Genomic DNA, 20,684 nt, shown 5'->3' with positions numbered 1-20,684 from the left:
CCAGGGCCTTAAGTATTGCCTGAAGCAGACAGCAGAGAAGTGCATAACATCTCCAAACATACCAAAACATAATAAGGTGTCATCCTGCAAAAAAAACACAGTAGGTGCCTTTCACAGTGTACACAGCTCTGTCCTGGTGTTATTTATTTCCAAAAGAAAACATTTTACACAATGTTAATTTAGCATAACCAGAAACAAGCTCACTTGTACCTTTGACACATTTTAAGCAACATATCTGTCTCACTTTCCTTCTTCCTTTTGTTTTCCTGTCAGTCAGTGTCTTACCTTGGAAGGCAGTTTCACAGGTTCCCCGGGTGTGGTCTCACGGTTGGATAACTGATAACATGATAGGTTACGTTTGTTTTGTTGGTTTTTTGTGCCTCATTCTCAAATGCTCTCTGAGGAGATACGCTCTCTGCCAAGTAAGCACTTAATATATTTAATATATTTTAACTAAATCCATGTCCATGCATGTGTTAATTGGCTTAATGTAAGTAGATGTGTTTAGATGCTGCTAAAATAACCTGTAACTAATAGCTTCAGAAGTAACTTTTACGTGAATGTTCATAGGAAAAAATATTAAGTCTAAAAAGTGAAAGTATGCATTACATAAAGTTTTTTTCCAATTTTAATTTGAAATTCTCATTCAACTATTTGAATAAGAATACTTTGATCTAACTGTTTAAGACGCTTTAAATGCTGTCACATTTTGTCATTTTGATTTTTCTACCAAACTAATACAATCAATGTTAGCTTTAAGTCATGAGTGACTTATTTTGGATGGAGCTCTGGAGTTTGTAGGCTTTCCATTGTAGCTGTAAGCTAACTCTTTATTGTGACAGCAAATACACAGAAGTCGATCAATACAAAATTATCTTCTGACAAGCTGTATTCCTAATAAACTGCACACATACCTACTACCAAAGTATTCTTGGTAGGACGTTTTGTAAAATCTTAATCCCAGTACTCATTTACAGTAGAGGTGTAGCTGTCAGGGGAATACGGAGGTGTAGAGTACAAAAATATATCCCATAACAAAAACTCTAAATGAGCGGGGAGATTATTCTGTTCACTTATTCCATGTTGTTCATCAGCATCTACAATCTGAACTGTATTAGTGACTATAGTGACAGCTACAATGGAGCTGTTGGCTTAGTCCTTCAATTGTTTGAATTTCCACAGAACACAGTCACAGTTAGAGTGACTGTACAGTGTGGAATGTGACTGAAGTATTAATGCCAAACCAAACGAACAAACTATAATTTAACAAATGACACTAATGACTCACTGACAGCTCATCAGTGTGAAGTTTGGCAAACACTGGAATTAGAGTAGAATGCCTTTTATTGTCACTATACACATTGTGTCAGTGAGATACAGAGTAGCTCCTACTCAGTGAGGACATGTGGGAAAAGAAAAGGGGGGTGAGGTGCACAGTTCTGCAGCACTATGTACATATGAACAGTTTGCAAACAATATCAGCTGTACAAATATACAATCAGAAAACAATAAATATTTACAGTGTGGGGTTTTGGCACATTAATATTGCACCGTGTTTTAGGAGTGAATTAGGAGAGGGTCATTTTAATATGGGTTCATTTTAGAGGATTCTGAAGGCAAAGATAGAAAGCAAAGAAATATCCAGATGTCATTATGTCAGGTGGAGACATTATTTCTGAGGTTCATTAGCAAACTCAGTCAGGCAGTGCTGTATATACTGTATAGTATTCAGCCAACCCTCATTTCTTCAGATTTTGCTTCCAAGGAGCCAGACTTAAAAAAAAAAAATATACATATATATATATATATATATATATATATATATACATATATATATATATATATATACATATATATATTATTTCTTCTGAACAGCGCAAAATTTCTCCAAGCTTTTGTCGTTTTTCTTTTCAGATTGGCTGTTTTCTTCATTCATTTTTGTTTTTGGTAAGCCACTTAAACGCCGCCCTATTCAAGGATAAAAAGGCTACGTAACTCAAGGAAGAACCAATGCAGTGTCTATGCAGAAAAATTAACAAAGAACCATTATACATTTTCTGTATAGCTACTTTGTTACTAGCTGCCTGTTGCAAAAAAATAAAAAATGGTGAAGACAATACAGTTTGACAGACACAAAACAGTATTTTTGCACCAACAGAGTGATTCCCAAAGAGCCACTAGCTCAAAACTAATCTTGATTAATCATGGTGTGCAGTGTGTCATTGAGAAATGGCAGGCCCAAAGATTATCTACAGCAGACTGAACAATATCTAAAAGTCGTGTTCTTAAGAATAAGAAAAAGTCCAGCCAAGACCTGCAGAGGAGCTCAGAAATGCAGCTGGCCCTTCAGTTGAGTTGTCCTCTGTGGCAAGAGTAGGAAGGTTCAAAGTTTTTCAGTGTTTAATGTCTCCATGTTCCCCTGATCAGCTTCAGTGAGTAATACAAATTCTTAAAAACCTCTTTCTTTCTGTTGGCAGCAAACAATTTTACAACAAATGTTATTTTTCTATAAGAATCAATATATGATCCTAAAACAGGACACTTACTCCATACTTGGAGATCGCATATCAAATGTATTTGTGCAATAAGCTTAGGATTGAATTCTGCTTTTGTATTTAATCTTCACTAATCGTAACTCTCAAACTCTTAAACACCACAGTCTCCAGCTGAAAGAACAACTGAAACTGTTGAGAGCAGGTTGTTTGAAAGCCCCACATTTCCACTGATTCACAGCATCTTTAAAGTCTAAATCTTGTCTTATTTGTAAAATTATTGCATTCTATTGTTATGTTTTTGTTTTTTTCTGTTGCCATTTTATCATCATCATAGCTGGCCTGACCATCGGCCCATCAGGCAAATTTTTGTTTTTATGGGCCGATGTTTTTTTGTTGTTGTCTTTTTTTCCGTAACGGTGTAAACAGTGAAAGGTGGTGGATTGGACAGATGCTGGCAGATGTGTAAAAATAACTCAATTGTTTGGTGGTGGCTATGGCGGAGCTTCCACAGATTCAGTAACATTAGCAAGTGGTGGAGGGCAGCAGGTGGATGAGGGAGAGGGGAGGCGGAGGAGCAGAGACCCGAAGCGGGGCTGGTCCGATTGTCAGGTGAACTGAACTTCAGGTAAGAAGTTATGACCTGCAGTCTGTCTGGGTCAGATATAAACCAAGTTTAGTTTATTTTCGCTGTGCTGACGTTTTACAGTCAGCTACAATAACTCGTACTGCGTGCTAGCTAGCATGACAGAGTTTCTATACAGCTGGATGGGTGCTGTGATGTTATTGATAGTGAACTTTATTTTATTCATAAGGTTAGTTAGTAGAGTTGCCAACCGTCTCATAAAAAACTGAATCGTCTCGTATTCAGAGTTAATATTACTCGTTTCGTATTGAGCTGAAAATAAACGTGATTTCAGAATGGAAAAAAAAGACACAAAGCTGGATTTATTCTGTCTTTACACTATCAGCTGCCTCTTCTCCTCTCATTCTCTCCCCTGCCTCTCCTGTTGCTACTTCAATCATGAAACTGATCAATGATCAGCTGATCGGCTTTTCTCTCTTGCTTGTTTATCTCCCACTTTGCGCCAGAAAGAGGAAACCAGCAGATGTCGCGTTAAACAGCAGAAGCACCTTTAAACTTGATCAGCTGTTGTTAGAATTTATTTAAAATTAATTTCTAGTATCAGCTGATGTTTGCTGGAGCCACAGCTGTAAAGCTGCTGGTCATGATGTCGGTTTGGTTATGTGATGAGAGGGAAACATGAAGATGAAACCAGGAGATGTCCTTACTGAATCATCAGAGCTGAACAGGTGATGGAGAAACAGGTTTACCTTTTAGGTGACATGAATGAGTTGAAGGGAAGTTATGAACTGTTTCTGAGAGACAAATAACACCAGGATCCTTTTCTAAGTAGCTGACAGCTGGTAACTGTGCAGGGGCGGCTCTAGCAAAGTGTTGCCAGGGGGCCAGGTAGGGCATTAACAGGGAGAGGTGGGCACAAAGAAATACTCTTCTTTCTTATTCTCATTTAAAATTTCTAGCTTTTAACAAATAATTATCCAAATCTTACAACCAAAGTTTTCATCTGATGTCAAATATATAGAAATCCATTATTGTACATAGTAATTTTTTGAGGGTCCCAACATAATTTCTTCAGAAGTAAGTACTGTATATGATGCCAGTATTTTCTGTACCAGTACTGTGTGTAAAATGCCATCAAAAAGTTGGTTAAGTTTTATTCTTTCTCACCTGTCTTTCTGTCTCCTTTCACTTTTTAAAGGTTGCCATGTTAGAAAAAATATTTTGCCCTGCCATGCTGTTTATTGATGTGGCAAATGAATGGTTTATGAAAATATCACTAAATCTGTCATTTATTATTTTTTAATATTCAGTAATGATCATGTCTCACCTCTAGTCTTCTCTGTCTTCATTTCAGGTTTCCACCATGTGTTGTAGATAGTTCAGGAGGTTAACTCAACCAAGTCTTTGGGTTTCAGCTAAGTACTGTTTAGAATAGCAGAATAGGGAGGATGGTGTAGGTTTAAGGTTATTAGACTGATACATATATACCAACAAGACAGTGTACATCACTGTCACAACGACGTTTGTTTTCATTCAAAGGCTTTATGGTTTTTCCTATAATACCTGGTGGGCCCGTCTCTAGTCAAAATGCCCGGCTGATTTTTTTGTCCCAGTCCAGCCCTGATCATCATCATCAACATCTGATAGCATGTTAACAGATTAACAGAGAAAGTGGGTAACCCCTGTTGTGTAGCCTTTATAGATGTCCAGGCATCTAATGCAAAGAAAGCCTGTGTTAAACATTATTTAGGTCTGGTGCACTAGGTGTAAGCTATGATTGGATAACATGTTAGCCTTAGCAGCTATATGTAAGTCTTTACAGCGTTTTGGAAACAAGAATATTTATATTGGAGTTTTTCCTGTAGAGAATGTTTTTACTTAAAAGTACTCAGATATTTTCTTCTTTTTTCCAGTTTCTAAAGACTGTGGCACTTCCAGGATGTTCTGCCTGTGGATATGTTTGAGTGTGTTTTGTGCTTTACCAAGCACTGTATCATCAGATCAAGGTATTTTTATCCCTTGTACTATACTATTAAGACACTGGGACAAATAAACAAGGAATAACATCACTTATTGCTTTTTTCTCTTCCAGGCGTGTCACTGACGTGCAACGAGACTGTCAACATTACCGCTGGAGAAAATGTGATTCTAACCTGTTTCATAAATTGGATTTTAGAAGGAGAAGACTGTGTTGGTCACAGTTATGTCTGGCGTAACACAAATGGCACCAAACTCTGTGACAATGGCGTAAAATACGGCTGTAAATGGAATAATTATACCTATGTGTCACTGACCATCTTAGATGTGATAGAAAAGGACGTTGTCACAGTTGAAATCTCGACAACCTGTGGTATGGAGAAATCCCGTCCTATCAGAGTACAGCCAATCAGCGGTGAGTGTGTTTCAGAATTTTAAAGTCCGTGTATGCAGAACACGTTGTATTCAGTGTACCTGTCGTGTAACTATATTGTACTGTATTCTACAGGTGAACAAGCTGTATCAGATCGGTTGCAGGAGGAGTCAACACATGCTGCAACCACTGCGCTTTGTGTTTTTGCCTCTGCTGCTGTTGTTGTGGTCATTTTGTGTTTCCTGTATAGAAAATACAGATGCAGAGTGAGAGGACAGTGACATAGACTGCACCAGGGAGTACAGACTGACAAATTCAGATTGTTTTTATCAGTGAACGGGTGGATATGAATGTATAAGCTGTTTATGAAAGCTAGTCCTCACCATCGATGACTCTGCTCCTGACCCGTCCTGTTGTCATCATTTTTTTTTATCATCCGTTTCATTTTTAGTCTTTCAGAAAATTCTTTCTTGTGTTTATGCTGACTGAGCAACATTCACATGAGGATTTTATGTGATTAAAAGAGCTCTGTCATATAGTTAAAAGAGGAAAATGATGATGAGCCAGCATTGATGTAGATGTTGCACTGTGCAGTAAAGACTCTATGTTGGGATTTTATTTAACTTTCTGCCTTTAGTCTCTTATGTCTAAACACTGGCTCGGTGTTCTTGCTTCTCTGCTTCTAAATTAGGTTTAATTGCATTTGCAAGAAACTTTTTTTTTCTTTTAAGTTCTTCCTTTTTGCACAGTGTTGACATGAATTTATTTCCATTATTAATTCTTCACTTAGACCGTTTTAAAATATTCACTTATATGATTTTGATTCAGCGTGGACCTTCACATATTTAATTCTGGCTCAGCGAAGCATGAACCATGGAACGGTGAAGTTTAGTAGGTCATTCTTACTTTTAACCACTTGGGAAAGCTGTCCGTATTTGAACAGCCTGTGGCTCTGAAACTGATGACCTGAACCTGTGGATACTGAAGGAATTTGAGGAGTTTAATGATTCAGAATCTTAGTAGTCTAATATGAGAGTATCGGGACCATACCAGAAGAGTAGGGTCTCAGACCTCAAAGTTTGCAGGTGACACTATTGTGTTTGGAGTCATTGCTGACAGGAATAAATCAGCTTATAGGTGTTAGGTGGAGCAGCTGACCAGGTGGTGCAAGGACAACAACTCGGTCTTGTCCTCAGACAGATGATTCAAGCCTATGAAAGAACAGGTTACACCCTGAAGCAATTATGTCAGTTAATGCTGAGCAAAGCAACAGAAAGGGAATGTGCAATATTCTGAAAGACAAGTGCGCGTGACTGTTTCACTTACTATCAAAAAGAAAGGTTATGTTTTTGTGTGCATGTAGGCATGTTATCTTTCTTTATCTGACAAAAACTTTGTAGGTGTGTCGAGCTGGGTCATGTTAATGATTTGGCTTAGAATTTGGCTTACATCCAGCAAGATCTTCAAGGTAAACTTTAATGATTTATAGATTGAAAATTTACAAAAAGATTTTTAACTTAGAAACTATCATTCTTTTAAGTGTGATGTAAATTGGTAACATATAGAAAGTACTGTACAAAGATGTAAAATATCAGGTCACATTTGCCCCTCCATGAGTCTCTGCTTTACCATGGTGCAGAGGTTTGTGTGTGCCAGGGGCTAGCTTTAGTTTAAACTGAATTGTTTTGTGCTGTGATTCTATATCTATTTATACTCTCGTTAGTTTTCCTTATTTTGTGCTCGTATTTCCCGCACTGAATACTCTCGCCTTTGTTATCCTTCACACATTTTGAATTACCGCTCATTGCCAGATGTGTTTCTTGTAGTGAAGTATTTTGGGGGCGATTTTTAGTTCTTTCTCTTGTCGCTCCTTATGTTGACTTCCTCCTGTGCAACCTTTTGAAGTGTTTTTAGATTTTGGCTTTTTATGCTGTTTATTTTGATGCCTTTACATGAATAACCACTGCCTCTTTTGGAAATACAGATTTTTATTGTTGGACTTTAAGTCTGTGGACATCTTTAGACTACTCCTGCTACCACTGCTACAAAAATAACTAAAACATTTTTTAGTAATTAATCCCAACATTTATAGCTTTTTTATTTAAAATAAATAATAATCAGTAGCAACTTTTCATTCATCTTACTTTGTTTATTCTCATATGAACTGTCCCAAGAGTCGATTTGAACGTTAATGTTTACAAACAGAGAGTACCAAAAGCAACTGTTGTCCTCGGGCATAATGGACACAAGAGGCCAGTTTTGTTTGGAAAACTGAAATAATTTTTATTTCATCAATGTTTTATGTTGTAATCTCAAAGTAGTTCATCTAGACTTCATGTTGAGCAACAGGTGTGCCTCTTACATTCCCTTCATCTCAGCAAATCAGTTATTTTAACTCTGACAGGTGTCCTGTATCAACTGGATACATTTTATTTATATATATTTTTGTAAGTCATTCTCAGATGCTCTCCAAAGAGTTAAGTTCTCAGCTAAATGAGTGTTAGTCCTTCTGCAATGGATGTTATAAATTGCTTCTTTTTCTGAGGATAACTGAATCATGTGCTTGGTTTTACAAGAGTGATGGAGAGCTGTTTATCCAAAAAATATTGTTGTCTTTTTTAACAATACATGTACGTGATCTACCAAGGAGTAGATACTCCATAATCTGGTCCCCCTTTCACAGCTTGATGATACCATCTTCTTTTGGCTAAATCAGTAACTATTTGCAGGGTATCGACATTTAGGGAAGTGTCATGGTTCTGGGTCATTTTGACCTAGCATTTTCAGTTTCTTGTATTTTTGTGTTTTTTTCTGTATTATGGTTTGTTTTCAGAGTCTTTAGTTGTCCTGTTTTGAACGTTATAATCCTAAGTTTGAGTGTTATTGTAGTTAAGAGTTTTGTTCTAAGGTCTAGTTCAGTGTCTAGTCTGTGCCTGTCATGTTTCCTGTTTTCCTTTGAAGGTCCGTATCTCATGTTAGTGTGTCCAGTGTTACTCTCCCCTGTGTTGTCATTGTTTCATTCGAGTCAGCTGTGTCCTCATGTGTCTTCACTTCTCCTGATCACGTCATGTGTGTATTTAAGCTCTCCATCTCCCTTTGTTCATTGTCACGTCGTCTGTGTTACCTGCCACCACGTTGTCACAGTCAGAATTGTCGCAGTCATTGTCGTTTATAGTAGAGTCTTAGTTTCTCCAGTTTAGCTTCTAGTTTAGTTAGTCACTGTCCCTGCTGTTTTGTCATGCCACCTTGTTTCAGCCATAATAAATGCTGGCCTTTTGTTTATCTCAGTTTCTCGTCCTCTGTGTCCTGCTTTTGGGTCTGCTTCAAAATTACGCCAGCGAACCCCGCCGTGACAGGAAGCTGTTGAAGAGCTGTCGAAAGATGTCATGTTCACAGTGGTTTGATGAGATAGCCTTTATTTGTCGGTTGCAGTTGCCCACAACCGAGATGACAGACCTTGCCGACCGTACATACAATACAGAAACATCACATTGGGGAGACAGGTCAGGCTAGGTAGCAAGGGGAAAAAAAACCTTGAAAAAAAGCTGGTTTCATCATGGTATTTTTGCTCACCTGAAGCACAATCTCAGCTTATCCAATACAAGTTGCTTCACAGAAATTACTGGACTCCCAGTAAGTTAGTCAGGTTGAAGCTTGCTGACAATGACACCTGCTGGAAATGTCAAGAGCCTAAGTTTTAATATTACTCTTATTAATCTTTCTGGATCACAAAATAAACTTTAAACATATTTTCAGGCGAGAAAGTAGCCGTGTAAACTTCAAATATCTGCTTGGTTTATCAAGACATTGCATATTTGCAAAAGTGCTCCAACATTTTTGGAGACGTCTGTTACCCACCCGTTCGATAGCTAGCCGGGGTTCAATGGTCACTCGAGCCGGCGAGAACAGCGGACTCCTGGCTACATCAATTTCAGACCCTGGCCGTCTTTCGCTTCTCAGGTTAAACAATATATATAAGTCACTCAGATCACTTAAAAATGTTATTGTTTGGCTTTTTTCTGTGTTTTATTTGTTGTGAGTAAATCGGTTTGGCTGAGATCAAAGTTATTAGATTAGATTAAATAAAACGTTATTAATCCATTGGGTGGGTTCCTCCAGGGGTTTTACACAGCTGAATAAACGTCAAACAGAAAACTGATTAAACAGAAGTATGAGACGGTTGAGAAATTACGGCAGTGTCCTGTTATATTTTAGATAGCAAGGAGCAGACGGCCGAGTTTATTAAACTCCACCGACACAGCGGTGACGCAAATCCGAAGGCTAGATGTCCCACTTCACAGCCTCGCACTTCCGGCCTTCTTGGTCGTCGAAGGACCCGGCCCACGTAGACTGCGAAGGCCGGGTCCTAAGAAGGATGTGCCCTAGATTTTGAGACACAACTTCCTTCAGAAATCTTCCAGGCCCACGTGTTTGTTGATCTTATCCTGATTATATGCCAGAGTTGTGTGATATGGTACTTACTATAAGGTCATTAGGATAAGATGAGGCCTGATTATTTAAGACCTTGTAGGAGCAGGATTTTAAATTCAATTCTGGATTTAACAGGAAGCCAATGAAGGGAACCCATGTGGAAAAGACATATAAATCTTATAAAGTTCGTATCTGTCTCGTGTGAAACTTGTATGAAAAGCATGCAACAGTAAAAATGATATAAGATCCCTATAAAAATTATGTAAATGAAACTTGTATGTTTTGGATTCTTACTAAAACAATATATGAAAGTGGCCACTTTCATGAGTAAATCATATCAGCCTTATATGATTCACTGTATGAAGTAGGCCACATCTGATGCAAGTCTTTTATAAGTTTTTTTTCTATTTCTTTTCCGTATGGTAAGCCAGTATCGGAGAAATATGCTCGTTCTAGTCCCTGTCAGCACTCTTGCTGCAGAATTTTGGATTAACTGAAGACTTTTCAGTGGGTTTTTAGGACATCCTGATAATAATGAATTAAACTAGTCCAGCCTAGAAGTAATAAATCAAGGAACTATTTTTTTAGCGTCACCCTGAGACAGGATATTTCTAAATTTAGAGATATTGTGCAAATGGAGGAAAGCAGTGAAACAATGAATGCATTTAAAACAGAAACTGCACAGCAGGAGGGATAATATGTGTCAAACTAGTGATTTATGGCCCCTGTCAAATGATTTATGACTTTGGAGGTAATAAAAGTTAATGGCAGTCATAGTTTTTTATGAACCATGAATCATATTATGAGTCATAAAATTATGATACTTGGAAATTATCAATAATCATATTCCCAAAAGTTATATGATCATGAAAATATGGCAGTGGACTAGGATGATGAATGGGATGTTTGTGATAGTTTGAGTTTGTTGTAATTTTAAGCCAAAAAGTTTACTTTTTTGACAAAAATGGCACCAGTGCTCTTTTAATGGTGAGGATGTGGAGAGATGGAGGCTGCATGCCCTGATGAAAAGCTTTTGTTGCGCTCTAAAATTAGTTATAAAATTGAGATTTTCTGAATCGTTGGAAAATCTTATTTAATGGTGTTTTATTTTTGGACACAATTTTCAGTTAATTATTGTAGTTTCAGTTAATTTTTGTAGTTCATTGGTTCCAGGAGGTCAGAGTTCAGACTTGTGATGCCATCAGTAAGCGCAGAAAAAAGAAAAACAATAAGACGTGAGAGCAATGTTTGCTGATGATATGCTATGCTGCCTGTAAACTCCGAACCTGAACTGAGGAGAATAAAGTTGCCAAAAGGAGAATGGAGTCGTGTCTCTCTGAGGGTGCAACCCTTTATTGCATTTTTTGGTTTGTTTAATCCAAAAGAGTTGTAAGTTAGCCTTACAAACGCTCCACCTCACTGTGAGATGATCATACCAGAGCGAGGATCCCCGAGAAAAGTAAAAATGGGTCTTCACAAAGCAGCCTGTGTGGGTAAAATGACTCTCTGACTCACAGTGCCACTCCCGAGCAGGGATCCACTAATAAAGCAATTTAAAATAGAGGTGGCCCTACCGTTTACCTATGAGAAAAACCACTGATCAATAAAGCAGTTTCAGAGAGGCAGGCACTCTCTTGACCAATCAGAGAGCGAATTGACATGAATTGTGTGAATCAGCTGTTTGGGGAGTTTTTACCCCACCCTCGCTCAACTCCAGTGACCCCAAGTGATCGGAAGCTCTCGCCTGCCTGACTCTCACCTAGTGGAAATAGGCCCCTGACTGTAACCCCCGGCCGCAAGCTCGACCTGTCAAGCTCTTCCCAGACCTGTCAATAAAGTCATTTCAGCAAGGCAGGCTCTTGCTTGAGCCACTGAAACACCAGGGGACCGTTTTGATCTGACCAATGAGCTGAATTTACAGCCTTCTGACGAGTAAACCGAGCAAAGTTTTTGAAATCAGCCAAGGCAACTTTGCAGACTTTGCAGACTTTGCAGAAATACACAAATCCTTACCAGCTGCCCCGCATCCCATGTTTCTGACCCAATTAACAGGCTGTATGGAGCACTGTCCCTTACTGTAACTGTTAAGCTCACCTTTTTAACAAATGATGTGTGAATTTACATACATAATATTAACAGGGCAGACACATATAAAAACAATATAAGACTGGTAATTGATATTTTGGACCATTCAGATTTAATCACAGATAATAGTTTCATTCTTTTTTTGGATTTTTATAAAGCTTTTAACATTTTATATGACATCATCATGAAGATGATGTCATAGGGCATGGAACCTATAAATATGGGTAGGGATCCCAAACTTTTAGTCAGTTTATTTGCAACACTCAAGATTGCAGCATTCAAAGGTACATCTGAGAAACATTTTGTAACAGTTGAATCTTTAACACAATCGCTTCATCAACACTCCAACATGTCTCAGAGTAATCACGGCAAAAATCAACAACAACAAAAAAATGTGTTGAAAAGACGATACAGTCAGATTTCAAAAGGCAGCAAAAACAACTCTGAGAGCTACTCTCCAGAGAGAAAGAGGATGAGAATAGACTCTGAGAAGAAAGAAACAGCAGTGACTCCGAGCATCCAAGAAAGTTCTTCGTCCAGCATGGTCCAATTCCAAGTTCAGGAAACAAATGATACGACCTTGAATGATACCAAAACCTCTGAAAACACAGCAGTGACACAGAGCATCCCACAAAGTCCCTGGTCCAGGACTATCCGACTCCCAGGTCAGAAAACAAACAATTTGGCCTTGGGTGATACCAAAACCTCTGAAAACACACCAAAAGACAAGAAGAGGCCAGAAGACCAGAGAGAAACAAACGTGTGGATCATTGGGTCCAGCTACATCAGACGAGCCGAGGGTGAAGCAAAAGAGATTTTCGGAGAAAATTTCGGACTTAATGCCAAAGTCCAGTGGTTTGGCAAAGAAGGAATGTGCTGGAGGGGAGTCCTTCCTCGTTTTTATGAGGAGCTATCCACACAGAGCCCACCTGACATACTGGTAATCCATGCTGGGGGCAATGATTTGGGAGTCTTTTCTGCTTATAAACTTTCTTCTGTCATTGAGAAGGAATTGATGCAACTGCACACAGAGTTCCCCTCAATGACAATTGCATATTTGTGAGGGGTTACTAGCCCTGCTATGTAGGGGTAGAAGGGCGCACAGGCTGCCTTGAACGACTAGCGGGTGGTGGGATCTAAGTCCGTAACCCCCTCTAGCACGATTGACCCGGACACTTACTTCAGTAAGAATGGGGTTAGTTACCTGGCAACAGTAGGCACAAAAGGAGGACTCCAGGCCCGGACCTGCAATGATAGCAGCGCCTGCACACGGAATACTAGCACGGTCCCACTTAACTCCGTCGTCCTGTGCCTAACCAAATAACTCAGGTGCCCCTACTCCAAGGCAACCTGGGTCGGACAAAAGCATTCAACAACGACTTTTTAAACCACGTGGCTCTTTTTATTTATCTGGAGAGCCCTCAAAAAAACCAAACTTGGTTAACAATGTCCACAGGGCCCTGGAGAGCAAAGGGAAAACAGCAAGGAGCCTCCCCAGGACCAAAGAAATGAAAGAAATAAAATGAGGTAAAATAAATCAAAACAGACTGGTGGGACCCAGTGTTAGGAGTCCTCGACTCCGCACAACCCACCCTAGTCACAGAGAAAGCACTCACAATACAGAAGAACAGTAAAAGTTAACACAGCAATTATCCAGTCTAAAATGGCTGACACAGTCCCAACGCATCATTTACAATGTCCGACACACCAAAAGAACATTTCAGTCTTTACAGTTTAATCCAGTAAATTGTCTCTGGGGTGGGACGGACAGATAGTTCTAGGGGTAGGTGTCGTTAACCGGAGTTACAGTCTGTTAGGCTGTCCAGAACTTCCACAGCCGGAATAGAATGTCCATTCTCCGGTCCACACAAAACAAAGAAAAAACACAGAAACAGTACCTTTGCCCCTCCTGAAATGGGGTGTGATGAACTCACGGGTAGGCGAAGCTTTTACATACAGCCCGCTGAAGCAGCCCGGACCCAGTTGTCCAGATTGTCCGCCTCTGGTTCCCTCATGTCTTTCCCTCCCAGGAGGTCCAAGGGCATTCTGGCGTCCCTCCGGAACAGGAGATAGAAGGGCGCATAACCCATGGAAGAGTGCTCACGAGAGTTATAGGCCATAACCAACTCTGGCAAGTACGTTTTCCAATCCCGCTTTTTCTCTGGTGGCAGTGTCCTGAGCATGTCGTGCATGGTCCTATTAAACCTCTCACACTGCGCGTTCCCCTGCGGATGGTAAGGGCTGGTGCGACTCTTGGCAATCCCATAGGCCCTGCACAGCTCTTTTATAACACTAGCCTCGAAGCTCCTCCCCTGATCGGAGTGCAACCGGGCCGGGCACCCGTAATAGGTAAACCAATGTTTCAGCAAAGCATTTGCTGTCGTCTCAGCAGTTTGGTTTCTGGTGGGGACGGCAGCGGTGAACCTGGTGAACATGTCTGTAAGGACAAGGACATTTTCGTATCCCCCACAAGACTTTTCTAGCACCGTATAGTCCATAGCAAGGACCTCCAGGGGTGCGGTGACATTGCTGCAGGTCATGGGGGCCCTGTGGTTGGGAAAGACATCCTTTGCCAATGCACACCGCCTGCATTGCTGAACCCAATCTTGAACATCTCTACTCATGGTAGGCCAGTAATAGCTCCTTCTCATTACCGCGAGGGTGCTCTTTGCACTGAAATGCCCCCCATGCTCATGCTGGTTCTCATATACCCTACGTTGTAAGGCCCCTGGGACAATGAGCTGCCTGATCTCCTCCCCATCACGAGGGTCGCTGACATGCCTATACAGCACACCCTTATAAAGCCTAAGGCGGTCAAGCTGTTGGTGAAGCCGCCTCGCGTCAGGTGTTAACGCGTGGAGATCGGCATGGCTCATCTCCGTGCCCCTCTCCACCACCCGATACACGGGCCCGACGACCGGGTCGTTTTTCTGAGCCACTTCGACCTCCTCCCAGCTGTGCCCACCAAGAGCTTTCCCAGCAGTCGCTTGCACTCTGGCTTTCAGATCAGCCCTACCATCCTCCTCCAACCTAGCAGGCCACAGACACGCACGCACTTCTTCTGGGCCCACTTTGATAAAGTCCTTGCCCGTGTCCTCCTGCTCGGGTTCCTCTTGGTCAGGGATTCTGGAGAGGACGTCTGCATTCGTGTTTTGCCGCCCGGGCTTGTAACACACCTCAAAGTCATACTCAGCGAGTTGTGCTACCCACCGCTGTTCGACAGCCCCCAGGTTAGCCGTTGCCAGGTAGCGCAGCGGGTTATGGTCCGTGACTACCGTGAACCTGGCGTACATCAGGTAGTCCCTGAATTTCTCGGTAACAGCCCATTTAAGCGCCAGAAGTTCCAGTTTAAATGCGCTGTAATTCTTGTCATTCTTCTCGGAGCCTCTCAGCCCCCGACTCGCGTAGGCTACCACACGCTCTACGCCCTCCTGTTTTTGACTGAGCACAGCCCCGAGTCCGTGCAGACTCCCATCTGTGGTCAATATGAAGGGTAGGCCGAAGTTGGGATAGGCCAGGATTGGAGGGGACACCAGGCACCGTTTCAGCTCATCCAGTGCCTCCTGGCACTCACCTGTCCAAACAAACGTCTGGGTGCCCCTCGACGTGTTTTTCAACCCTTTCCCAACCAGGGCATGCAGAGGCTTGGCCAACTGTGCAAACCTTGGCACAAACCGCCTGTAGTAGCTCATGAATCCAAGCACCTGCCTCACCTCTCGCACGCTCCTTGGAGCCGGCCATGCCTCCAGGGCCTTGACCTTTTCTTGATCTACCTGGACGCCTTTAGCAGAAATCACGTGGCCAAGGAATTTAACCTCCGGCCGCAGAAGGAAGCATTTGGTCGGCTTCAACTTCAACCCGTGCTGCTTCAAACGTTCAAACACTGTCTCGAGCCTTTCGCAGTGACTGTCAAAGTCCCGGGAGAAGACTATAATGTCATCCAGGTAGACAAGGAGTATATCAAAACTGAGGTTCCCCAGTACCATACCCATCAGCCTCTGAAAAGTGGCTGGGGCGTTGCACAAGCCAAATGGCATCCGAGTCCATTCAAACAAGCCAAATGGTGTTGTAACCGCCGTTTTTCCCCTGTCGCTCATGGCCACTTGGAAGTAGCCTGCGGTCAGGTCCAGGGTCGAGAATAACAGCGCATTGCCAAGCGCATCCAACGACTCTTCGATGCGGGGAAGTGGGTAGGCATCTTTGCACGTCACTTCGTTCAGCCGCCTGTAATCGCAGCAGAATCGAACACTTCCATCTTTCTTAATAACCACCACCGCAGGCGAGGCCCATGGACTGGAGCTCTCTTTAAGGATCCCCTGGCTAACGAGCTCCTGAACATGCCTCTTAAACTCTTGAAAGACATGGGGTGGGACCCTTCGGTGCCTCTGTTTGATTGGGGGTGCCTTGGTGGGGATACTGTGTGTCACCGTGGTGGTGTAGCCGTAATCGACTTCGCTTGCCGAGAATACGTCTTGGTGTTGGGCTAACAGCCGACAAAGCTTTTGACGCTGTAGCTCCGTGAGGTCCCGGGTGTTAGCCTGTACAGGGACCGGCAACTGCCCAGCCTCGCCACCTGTCGCTATACTCTCACCCTGACCCAGCGGCTTAACCACGAGTGCCCCCCCTCTCTCCTCTACCCGTACAACCTCTTTGGGGAGCACAGCTCGTGGTTTGCTTACAACGGCAAGCCTGGCTCTTGGCATCAGCTTGACAGCCCTCTCGCTTGTGTTCATCACTCTGAGAGGGATTCTTCCACCACTGGTTGTCGCAATAGTGTTGGCAACTAACAGTCCCCGCGGCAGCTCTATCTCTTTTGCCTCTGTCTCGTCTGGAGCATGGGGATCCATGTGGACGCGACCCCCATCTGCGATAAAGAGCGCTTCGAGGTCTTCTATAATATTCATCCCCACAATCCCTGGGAGCCCATTAGCTTTGTCTACCTGAGGGTGAGTGTCGGTGAGTACAAAAATGCACTTCTTACCAACCACTCTCCCGGCGCATTCAACCTCGGCCTCCAAGCAGCCCAAGACAGGAATATCGAGCCCGTTTGCGGCTGTGAGCTCAATCCAGTCTGCTGACTTCAACTCCTGTGGCCCAAAACACCTACGGAAATGGGACTCCGTAATAGCCGTCACATTTGACCCCGTGTCCCAGAGGCAGGTGGTGTCCACCCCCCCTATCTTAAGGTGGACTGTGCGACACCTCCCAAGAGCACTCCTTTGGAGGCTCTCCTCCACCTCTGTCAGAAGACACTCGGCTGCTTGGCGCCCTATGGCCGGTGTGGTGGGGTGTTTCTTGGCCCCACCCTTGGCGTTTGGATTGCCAGAAAATGCCACCTGCGCCGGGTCTATGGGAATAGGGGCCAGAGCCCCTGCGTCTAGCTTTTTGGTACAATGCCGGCTAGTGTGGCCAGGCTCCCCACAGCTGTAGCAAATATATCGCCCTTCACCGTCCCTCAGGGGTGTTCGCCTGCGCTGTGCACTCTGCTGGCTGCTCCCTCTTTCCCTGCTCTGTAGTGCTAAGTACAGCTCTTCTTGACGAGCAGCAAGTTTCCTAACCTCCTCGTGGAGCATCTCCAGGGTGAGGGGGGATGGTTTATCTTCGGCCGGTACTGCAGCGTTCACCGCACCTCTAGTTCTGAGCCTACTTTGGGAGGCGAGAGGGGACTGGGCTTCTTCTTCCTCCGACCAGTCAACTGCGGCTTGCAGCAGCCCGATGAAGGTTAGGCCTTTCTCCTCCTTGACCCTCCTTTTCATCTCTCGCCTCAAAAGGTCATCCCGCAAGCCCAGCACTAGCTGTTCCTTCAACACTGTCTCTGAGTCGGGAACGCGGTTGGGTTCTCGCCTCTTAATCAAAGCCAGCTTCTCCTGTAGGTCATAGGCATAAGTTCTGACTGTCTCGCTGGACATCTGCCTTCTCTCATAGAACTCCTTCAACCTGGTACCTATGGGGACCTTGTGTCCATAGGTTTGAAGGAGAACCTCAAATATGCCCTCGACAGACTCTCCTGCCCCATCCAACATGAACTTAACAGTTGCCCTGGCCTCATCTTTTATGTGTTGTTTGACCAGCTCTACACGGTCCGCCTCTGGCACCTTCATGACTTGGAACGCAGACCGCATTGCCGCGATCCACTCTTCCACACAATCATCTCCACTCTTTCCAGGGCAACCACTAAAATCTGCCAGTTTGCGGTCTCGGTGGACATAGATTGCCGCCGGGGCTTTTAAAGCTTGGGCCTGTTGATCAATCACTGCCCTTGTGAGAGAAAGAGCTTCTCTCTGTTCTTCTCGTGCCTGCTGTAAGGCACCCGCCTGCTCCGCAAGCCTCCCTTGTAGTTCATCAAAGCTCCTTTTCAAATCTTCTAGTTCAGACATGTTTGCCTTAACTCTATTCCTCCTCTATAACGACCCCGAGCCAATGGGTGAATCCTGTTCGTGACGCCAATTGTGAGGGGCTACTAGCCCTGCTATGTAGGGGTAGAAGGGCGCACAGGCTGCCTTGAACGACTAGCGGGTGGTGGGATCTAAGTCCGTAACCCCCTCTAGCACGATTGACCCGGACACTTACTTCAGTAAGAATGGGGTTAGTTACCTGGCAACAGTAGGCACAAAAGGAGGACTCCAGGCCCGGACCTGCAATGATAGCAGCGCCTGCACACGGAATACTAGCACGGTCCCACTTAACTCCGTCGTCCTGTGCCTAACCAAATAACTCAGGTGCCCCTACTCCAAGGCAACCTGGGTCGGACAAAAGCATTCAACAACGACTTTTTAAACCACGTGGCTCTTTTTATTTATCTGGAGAGCCCTCAAAAAAACCAAACTTGGTTAACAATGTCCACAGGGCCCTGGAGAGCAAAGGGAAAACAGCAAGGAGCCTCCCCAGGACCAAAGAAATGAAAGAAATAAAATGAGGTAAAATAAATCAAAACAGACTGGTGGGACCCAGTGTTAGGAGTCCTCGACTCCGCACAACCCACCCTAGTCACAGAGAAAGCACTCACAATACAGAAGAACAGTAAAAGTTAACACAGCAATTATCCAGTCTAAAATGGCTGACACAGTCCCAACGCATCATTTACAATGTCCGACACACCAAAAGAACATTTCAGTCTTTACAGTTTAATCCAGTAAATTGTCTCTGGGGTGGGACGGACAGATAGTTCTAGGGGTAGGTGTCGTTAACCGGAGTTACAGTCTGTTAGGCTGTCCAGAACTTCCACAGCCGGAATAGAATGTCCATTCTCCGGTCCACACAAAACAAAGAAAAAACACAGAAACAGTACCTTTGCCCCTCCTGAAATGGGGTGTGATGAACTCACGGGTAGGCGAAGCTTTTACATACAGCCCGCTGAAGCAGGGTGAACATCCGGAGCGTCGTCTGGGTGGCAGGGTACTCCAAACACCGCCGACGTTGAGGCCCAAAATGGCGGTCCCGCGGGCTATCGGAGCTACAGCAGTCCCCAGGCCGGGCGAAGCGAAGCCGCCCAATTCCTCTCTCGGAAACTCGCTGGTCCTTCGCCAGACAGCCGGCCGTGCTGTCTCGCTTTCTAAACGTTCTTCACCGTCAAACTCTACCGGTAACGCCGGGAAACTGAGGCAGATTGGAGGGGAGCGGCCGCTAGCCCTTAGCTCTCGATTAGCCCCTCTGCTAGCGCTATCTCCGCCGACGCTTCGCCCCGGCGCTGCACCCGTAAGGCCGCTGTAGCCGGAGTCAGAGTTCATACACGGACGGAAACCCAGCCTAGACTCGCTGCGGTACCGTACACTGTCTCGCTAACCCCTCGTTTACACTTTGTTCGGGTCTTTCCTAGCGTCCTCTCTCGTCCGGACACGTGTGTTTTGTTTTGCTCCGCTCGTCTTCTCTCTCACTGCGCATGCCCGTCCTCTTCACGCTACGTCACTTCCTCTTGGCTGCTTCAGGCTGTAAACAACCCCGTGACCGTTTTCTAAGGGTCGTAAATATGTGCCCTCACATATTCATCCATCAATGGGCGTCAAGTGTGGAGATATGGAAATCCAGGCGAAATCAATAAGGACAGGACGATTGTGAATGCCAGCATTAGAAAGGCTGTCGACCTCTTTGATGGAGTGATTATTGAGCATCCGTGCTTCAGGTTTTTCAGCAGCTCAATTTTTTTACCCGATGGAGTTCATTTCTCCAAGAAAGGAAATGAACTGTTTCTGACAAGCATCTGCACGGCCATCCAGAAAAGTCTTCGGTCACGTCACTGAAAAGTGACTTGAGACATTTCTTTCACAGTCCAGAAAACCATACGTTGTTCATTTTAGGTAATGTGAACAACATATAGCTAACGTGTGCTCTCATTTTTCTTTTCCTCTGCCTCTCACCCCCCAACCAGTCACGACAGATGGCTGCCCCTTTCTTAGCCTGGTTCTGTCAAAAGTTTCTCCCTTTTTATAAGGGAGTTTTTCCTTTCCACCGTTGCCCAGTGCTTGCTATTTAAGGGGATCATTTGATTGTTGGGTTGATACAGGGCTCGCAAAATCGCTAGCCCGACGTCCCAGGGCTAGCAATATCTCCGGTTGGGTGATTTTGGTCGCCCAACCGGAGATATTGCTAGCCCTGGGACGTCGAGCTAGAGATTTTGCGAGCCCTGTGATAGTTTAGAATTTAATTGGCTTAAACCAATAAACATAAAACTTCAGGTGAGGGGTTCACATAGTAGGGAGCACTACAAAAATTACAAATAAAAACATGTAATTGGCGGCAAATC

The 20,684-nt window shown here is 43.7% G+C and overlaps 1 protein-coding gene and 1 long non-coding RNA gene across 3 annotated transcripts; both read left to right on the top strand.

Moving 5' to 3' along the window:
* The first annotated feature begins 405 nt into the window (after positions 1 to 405).
* Positions 406 to 8,715, top strand: LOC146568014 (uncharacterized). Of its 2 annotated transcripts, none has more exons than XR_014893566.1 (4): positions 406 to 422; positions 4,992 to 5,084; positions 5,171 to 5,470; positions 5,564 to 8,715. It is a non-coding gene; the product is annotated as an uncharacterized LOC146568014 (long non-coding RNA). The 2 variants fall into 2 exon arrangements; XR_014893565.1 differs by lacking the exon at positions 406 to 422 and adding an exon at positions 1,957 to 3,120.
* A 3,578-nt stretch (positions 8,716 to 12,293) lies between these two features.
* Positions 12,294 to 20,181, top strand: LOC146568013 (uncharacterized). The gene is made up of 2 exons (XM_085283489.1): positions 12,294 to 12,997; positions 19,923 to 20,181. Exons 1-2 carry the CDS (start codon positions 12,294 to 12,296, stop codon positions 20,179 to 20,181), a joined length of 963 nt encoding a protein of 320 aa, XP_085139615.1.
* The last annotated feature ends 503 nt before the right edge of the window (positions 20,182 to 20,684 follow it).

The sequence above is a fragment of the Mchenga conophoros genome, linkage group LG8, assembly GCF_057382185.1.
Source record: "Mchenga conophoros isolate Kocher_MC1m ecotype Shallow Benthic linkage group LG8, M_conophoros_male_GT1.1, whole genome shotgun sequence".
In the NCBI taxonomy this organism is placed as follows: domain Eukaryota; kingdom Metazoa; phylum Chordata; class Actinopteri; order Cichliformes; family Cichlidae; genus Mchenga; species Mchenga conophoros.
Note: the sequence above shows the minus strand (reverse complement) of the source record. Positions and strands in the feature narration are given on the sequence as shown.